The 7,699-nt window shown below is 27.5% G+C and overlaps 1 protein-coding gene across 1 annotated transcript; it reads left to right on the top strand.

The window, feature by feature from the left end:
• Window positions 1–3,192: 3,192 nt before the first annotated feature.
• Window positions 3,193–4,496, top strand: LOC136088906 (uncharacterized). The gene is made up of 4 exons (XM_065814025.1): window positions 3,193–3,347; window positions 3,449–3,480; window positions 3,918–4,031; window positions 4,362–4,496. Exons 1-4 carry the CDS (start codon window positions 3,296–3,298, stop codon window positions 4,473–4,475), a joined length of 312 nt encoding a protein of 103 aa, XP_065670097.1. The 5' UTR covers window positions 3,193–3,295; the 3' UTR covers window positions 4,476–4,496.
• The last annotated feature ends 3,203 nt before the right edge of the window (window positions 4,497–7,699 follow it).

The following is a 7,699-nucleotide window of genomic DNA, read 5'->3' as shown; positions in this document are numbered from 1 at the left end:
CCAATAGAGGGGAAACAAATTCGACAAAAATAAAACTAAAGGGTGAAACATCAACGGTGACAAAAGATGAATATGTTGACACCAACAACTATAGAAATCAGTTTATGACTCTTGTGGCTACTGGTGGTATAGGTACTTGAAACAATGCGCTTTGAAATTAAGGGAACAAGTACTTATCAAGTTTAAGGAGCCTAATAACTTGAAAAAGTAAAATTTTCTCTTTTACTTTTTTATGGGTAGTTTTTTTCAACTTTTTTTGAAAAAAGTTAGACTCAGTAACGCAATCAATGATAAGAAAAATACATTGATCTCTTTTCACCACACGATTTAATAGTACATTGCAAATCACCTGGATCAATCCAATACGTGTACACAACATGAAACCGTTTATTATGGGTAGTTTTACTTTTTAGGTATGTTTGATTGTTTTCAATAGTTAGGAAACAACTATTTGTTATTGTCCTGGCTGTGAGAAAAAAACAAACGGAAGCTATATTTTATCTCCATAGCGCTAGCCACCCCTGAGATTGATAGACCTGTATTGCAGTTAAAGATGAAGTTCATATTGACATTAAAAAAAGTTGATACGTGCAGCTATACTAAGGTTTAAATGTATGTTTCTTGAGCAGTCAATCAAGGTAATTTTTCAATTGCAAAATTTATTGAACATGGGTGTCCATCTGGATAAATGGATTATATAAAAGGTCTTAAAGCTGCAAAAAAAAAATTATGTAGAACATAGAAAAAAAATGCGTGGTACGATTTTCTTTGCACTGACGCTTTCATTAGGCAAAATTTGACAGCTGATCAAGATCTAAGAAGTGAATTTATCAAATGATATATTAAGTTTGAATATATCTTTCACTGCGTATTTTAAAGCTTATTCTAAAGGTAACTTAACAGCTTCATAAGTTTAAAATTTTTCCTCGCTGGGTAATGATTCGGTCATTAAAATAAATTTATTAGAAATATTTTTAAATGCGACTTAAGATAAAATACATATATGCATGTAGAACTAGTAACTCTTGGAATCATGCATGGAGCTATGTTCTTTTTTACCACGCAGCTCACTAACACATTTATCTAATTCCTCTTTGTTATCTTTATATATATATATATATGTATATATATATATATATATATATATATATATATATATATATATATATATATATATATGTATAAGTTTAGTGTCATGTTTAGTGTCTCTGGTCAAATCATCTCCGGTTATGTTTATAAAGCTGATCATTTATGGACAACAACAACCGAAAGTGGACCACCTAATGTACAATATAATCAAAGTCAGGACGGTTTGATTCTATTCGCTTTTTTGACTGTTTTGTTATTGTTTTTGTCAAATTGCAGGAACTAAAGTTCCTATTAGTTATAATCAAAGCAATCTTTTCAGTGAAAAGGTACTTAACTTTACTAAAGAAAATAGTATCTTATTGTGAAGAAAACAGTATCTTGTTCTATAACTGGTAACTCTACCCATTTATTGCAACCTCTTGATGTTGCATTTTATGGACCTTTTAAAAAGTATTAGAGGGAAATACTTGATCAATCGGAAACCTCTTCTTCAAAAAAAGCTCAGACAATTACAAAAATAAATCTCCTTTGTTTTAACATTATTTACCTATAAGTATTATACTCGTCAGATCAAAAGGTAATCAGCAATTTAGCAGCTTAGTGTTTTCGAAAAACGCTTAGATTTACCCATTAGATGTGCTATCCTTAATCGTTCGCCAGATGGTGATAAAAATATTAAAACAGTAGTTAGTTTACTTTAACAATTGTGACGTGTTGATGTCAAGGAAAAAGAGACTCAAAGGGGGAAAAAAATTTACTTTTGACCTTGAAAAAAGCATTTTTTTTCGGCAAATTGTTAAGATGTTCCAAATGCATTGTCTTCGGTATTTGAAACCGATGTAAATGGGGCTCTTTTAATCCTAGTCCTCTTAAAACCAATTAAAACAAAACAAAAAACGAAAGGAGTGTTTTTTATGAAATAATATTATATTATTTTAGCAATTCATGTAAAACTAGACTGTTGTTTTTATTAAATTTTAAACCAAAACAATGTGTTTTTTGACTTGGCTTTGCTTTTACAGAAACCGTATTCAAAGTTACCCCATTTGTGGGGTAACTTGAAAGACTAATTAGATTAATATGAAACAAAATCCTTTTATTTAAATATTATTTTGAATTGGAAGTATATAAGAGTCCACCTTTGCCCCGATATTTATTTTGTTAAATTTTAAATATTGTCAAAAGTGAAGGAAGAGCAAGTAAAAATATCACAAAAATATTCAAAGTAAACATTCAAGGTTTACGATATATAAAACTTTAATCAAACAATTTTTGATTCGGTATCCTTAAGTTTTTGATGTTAAACAAAACTCTGAGAACACGTTTGTTTTGAATTTGTGCTCCTGCAACTAACTAGACCCGGTCTTCTGTGGCATGGGAAGGTTTTTTGATGTTTCAGATACAATTTTTAGGCATTGTTCTTCGGGAAAAGTTGTAATAATTGGAGCTTATGAACAAAATTACCTAAAAAAATTTTCATTTCTACCCCAAGTATGAGGGGAACAAGTCAATAAAATTTTCTTCTTTACTAAATTTAAACTTATCTACAGTTTTCAATTTGGTAAGTTATTTTATTGATCATGTAAAATTTGCAACGCCCTCATTTTAAGGAGAGGTATTGGTTTGAAATATAACGTATATAATTTATAAATTACATAATAAAGCGAGTTTTTTTTTTGTCGAATTTTAACTTTAATATTAGTAAAAATGAGTATTAAAATATTAAATTAGGTTCTGTTTTATTGATTCAAGTAAATTTGTTAAGAAAGCTCAAAGTTGTTATAATAATACTCTTTTGCATATATCTACAGACCAACATTCAAATAAGCGCTGACCACCATGTAATCATGAAAGGCTAAATATTGAGCATACGTAATTAAATAAATATATTAAGTCATTCATGAGAAAAAAAAGTTTATTTTTACTTTAAATTATCTTGTTTGTATCAGAAAAAAAAGTGATCAAATTACTTTTTAAGAAACTTTAGACTTTAGACTTTGAAAGTTCAATGTAGGTGTGAAACCCACTTCAATACCATGATTTTTAACGTCGATGTTTTAACTGTTAATACCATTTAGATATCTGATGGAAGACTGGTAATTAAATTGAAAATGATAAGTATAAAATAACAAACTTTTGCGGTTAGTCATACATTTTAACTTAAGGCTTTTAAAGTATCTTTACCTTTAAAGAATTATTTTAAAAAATGAAGCTTTTGATCGCAATAGCAATCATTGGAGTCATTGCAGCTGAAACAGGTTTAACCTAGTTTATAAGTCTTTTTTAAAAATATTATAAACCAGATTATATTTTAATTTTTTCAAGAAGTTGTAAAAATAATTATTCATTTCAATTTTAGTTCCAGCAAAACAAAATTCTCCTATTAATGAGGTAAGTGAAAAAAAAAATGATTTCAGTTTATTTTTGTTAAAATCGAGCAAAGTATTAAGTTTGAAAACCTTATTTGAATATCTTTGATGTTTGATATTGAAGTTCAAAATAAACTTATTTAAGTTTATGATGTAGAACTTATTTTTAGCTTAGTTTTTTTTAGCTTTATTCAGATGTTTTACACTGTACAGGTCAAATAAAAGTCTGACAGTTTTTTTACTGACCGCATGAACACAAGCATACACAAGCACACTCACACGCACGCACACGCACGCGCGTACGTACACACGCACGCACACGCACTCAAAACAAAACTTCTTTTATGACGTAAGTTAATCCTTTGACCTATAACTCACTAAACTTTTTAACTTAAATATAATATTTAATAAAATGCTAACTGATTCAAGTATGTAATTTAAAGATATGTTTAATTATAGTGTTTTCAAACCTTTTACGGATGTGTAACATCAACCACAACTTCATGGAAAGAAAAAGCTAACTGCTTTGTTGATGTCGGGAACTGTTTATACAACCTTTGCCCTTCTAAAGATGTAAGTCACTCATATATATATATATATATATATATATATATATATATATATATATATATATATATATATATATATATATATATATATATATATATATATATATATATATATATATATATATATATATATATATATACTAATTATATTTTCAAGCATTCTATGCTTGAGAATATTATTAGTTTCAAATATTTAACTAATATAACTTTAAAATCAAACACAAAAGTTGTGTAAAAATTAAGTATATCTATTTAAAATATATTTATGTCATGTTTGCTTACGTATGTAAATATTACTGCTAAAATCTTTTTAAACGTTCTACATACATTTTAGTGTCTTGAAAAAGCCAAAGAATGCTACATGAAGGCCGCTTCTTACGACGATTTTATGACTTGCAACAATGACTTAAAAACTTGTTTTTCTAAAGATTGTAAACTCTTTTTATGAGAAATTTAATTTTTTTTTTTATTTTTTTTTTTTTTGTTTAATTTTTATTGCAAATAAACTAAAATCGAAGCTTTTGGTTTTAATTCGCTAAACAATTTATATCAATTTTAAAAAACATATCTAATTAAACAAACCAAGGACATATAAATAGATTATTATTACGTCCTACTATTAAGTCCTTGAACAAACTAAGTAAAATAGTTTTCTAAATAACATTTTCATATTTTAGGCTTTCTCCTAATGGTTTCAAGAAATCTTTTAAACAATTTCAAATTTAATTGATCTGAAGCAAAACGAGTTTCATAAAAAGTTGTAGGAAAAAAAAAACAATCAGTGATACATATATGAGAAAAATATTTCTTTTACAAAAATTCATTAAAATAAATTTGATAAATAAAATTCAAAAAAAGAAAAAACTAGTTATAAGAAAATACTTCTGAATGCAAAAACTCAATCGAATGCAAATACGTCTCAATGCAAAAAATTTTTTTAAAAACACTTGAAATTTTATATCTCAAGTTAAAATTGATGATTAAAACCTAAATGGTTTTTTTGAAACGCCATATAAGGTTCTTGACAGTATGGATAGTTTCATTACAGTATTTTTAAATAAATATAAACGTTTGTTTAAGGGAATGACGCAGCGCAACGCAGATTACGGACGTGTATTTTTAGAAGTTTTTTCAACTGAAAAAAAAATTAAAAAAACATGGCAAAAAATTTTACAATAACACTACTAAATGAAATAATGGACATAAGTAAAAATAAAATCATGAAATTGTTTAACGATAAAGTAGAAAAATTGGAAACAAGAATATCATTTTTAACAGAAGAAAATAAAATCCTTAGAAGTGAAGTGGGAGACTTAACAAAATCCATGGAGGTCGGAAGCAAAAATTACGAATATTAGAGGAAATATCTCTTAAGTCTCAGAAAAACATTAACTACAAAAACTATTGAAAATCGTCATGAAAACGTGCAAAAGACTGAAAACAAAAAAGTTATTATTTATAAACTTGCAGACAGAGCCGTAGTGAAGGGGTGGCGAACGAGGCCACAGCAATGGGCGGCAAATTAGCAAGGCGGCAAATTTTAAAATTTAATAAATATTTTTTAATATATGAAATGTTTTAAAGACGCCTTAAAACCAAAATAATTTTAATTTGTGTTTCAAAATCTTTGGACACGCCTCATTATTTTTTTTGCACCTTCATGCAAATTAAAATAATTTCCAATGTGAAATTAAAACATTAATTAAAAAAAAATTAAATAACTAAAACAAAATCTGAAAGGCAGTGGAATATATATTAACAAAGATTTCGCTAAAGAAACTATGGAAGATAAAAAGAAACTATGGGAAGAAGTGAAAAAACTGCGCGATCAAGGTAAATACGCAACGACTAAATATAACTAAATTAATTGTCGCGAATTTAAAAAATAACTTAATTTTTTTTTTAAGCGTAAGAATTAATTACTCTTACAAATGGCTAAACAAACAGTAGATTTTGGAACGCAACACTTTAATGTAGTGACTCGCATAGTCCGCTATATTGGATCCTGAAGTACCGTCGACATCTGCGTCCATTTTCTATTCCGTTTTTACAAAATGCTTTTTTGGCACGTCAGTGCTTCAAGCATTGTTTGATAGATCAGCCCCTTTCAGTCACATTGTTTGTTTCATTTTACCAACAAGAAGGATCTCTAAGTATCAGTAAATTTTTATTTTTGTGTATCCGTAGCCATTTTGGTGTTTTTTCCCTTTGAAATAAGGTAAGTTTTGTTTTTTAAATAAAATTTATCTATTGACCGTACATATCTAATTTTTAACCATACACCTAGCAAATTCATTTTTCTATGTTAGTTTAAAATTGTATTACAATCAGTTTAGTCAACAATATAAAATTTTTAAGCACAAGTCTACATTTTGCCATTGTCGGCCGACTACCAATTATCGATAATGAGATCGTTTTTTTTTTAAAAGAAAAACTAAGAAGCCATGATACTAGTCTAGACTCTAGATTACTCTAGAACTAGATCTATTTCTATCTGTTAAAATGTGAACTTATTATAATTGTAAGTTATTAGATCTAGAATGTAGATTATTCTAGATCTAGATTGGAAAATTAGACTTAGTGACTTAGACTTTATTACTTTATAAGTTTATTCAGTGAACTTAAGTGACTAGTTTAGTCAGTAGTGATATAGTCTTAGAACTTTTAATTGTTGATTGATCTATTTTAGACTCTAGAATCTGTGACTATATATATATCATTATATTATATAAAATTAAAACTGCCACTGGAAAAGAAGGATCTGTAGTGTCTTTTCTGTAAAACCTTTCAAAACTTAGGTAACTATATCTAATTTATATATTCTTTGTTTTGCTAACCTTTTTAAATAACAAATATGATGTATGGTACTATAAAAAAATATAACACATAATATATATATATATATATATATATATATATATATATATATATATATATATATATATATATATATATATTTGCCAACTACGCACTTTACGCACTGAACGGACGTGTTTCAAGAGCAAGAAAAAAAATGGCGAAAATTACGATTGCACAAATGAAAGAATTTATGGATTTACACGAGAATACTATACTGAAAATTTTTAATGAAAAAATAGAACGACTTGAGGCAAAAATATTTATTATACAGGAAGAAAATAAAACTTTAAAAACTGAAGTATGCGAACTAAAAAAGTCGATGGAATTTATAAACGAAAAGTATGAACGTGTGTTGACTGAAACTAAAAAAAACTTACTGACATCTAACGAACAAAATAAACACATTAAAAAATATGAAAACGAAGATATTATTAAAGATAAAATGGCGGAGCTTGAGGATCGAAGTCGCCGAAATAACCTCAGAATAAATGGTATTGATGAAAGCATAAATGAAACTTGGGAACAAAGTGAAAAAAAAGTTCAGGAGATTTTGAAATCTAAACTTGGTTTTGCAACTGACTTTAGCATTGAGAGAGCACATAGAGTTGGAAAGAATCGGAATGATGAAAAAAGCAGAACTATTATCGTTAAGTTTTTGAACTACAAAGACAAAAGCATGATACTGGAAAACTACGTGAAGAGAAAATTATGGAATCAACACCTATACATAAACGAAGATTTTAGCGAGCGAACGAATGAAACAAGAAAGAGACTTTTTATAGAAGCAAAAGAACTACGATCAAAGGGTAAGTT

The sequence above is a fragment of the Hydra vulgaris genome, chromosome 12, assembly GCF_038396675.1.
Source record: "Hydra vulgaris chromosome 12, alternate assembly HydraT2T_AEP".
Lineage (NCBI taxonomy): Eukaryota > Metazoa > Cnidaria > Hydrozoa > Anthoathecata > Hydridae > Hydra > Hydra vulgaris.
Note: the sequence above shows the minus strand (reverse complement) of the source record. Positions and strands in the feature narration are given on the sequence as shown.

Coding starts and splice junctions, on each gene's coding strand:
- LOC136088906 (XM_065814025.1), top strand. CDS start 3,296: ATGAAGCTTTTGATCGCAATAGCAATCATTGGAGTCATTGCAGCTGAA. Junction 3,481..3,917: donor AAAATTCTCCTATTAATGAG/GTAAGTGAAAAA, acceptor GTTTAATTATAG/TGTTTTCAAACCTTTTACGG. Junction 4,032..4,361: donor ACCTTTGCCCTTCTAAAGAT/GTAAGTCACTCA, acceptor CATACATTTTAG/TGTCTTGAAAAAGCCAAAGA.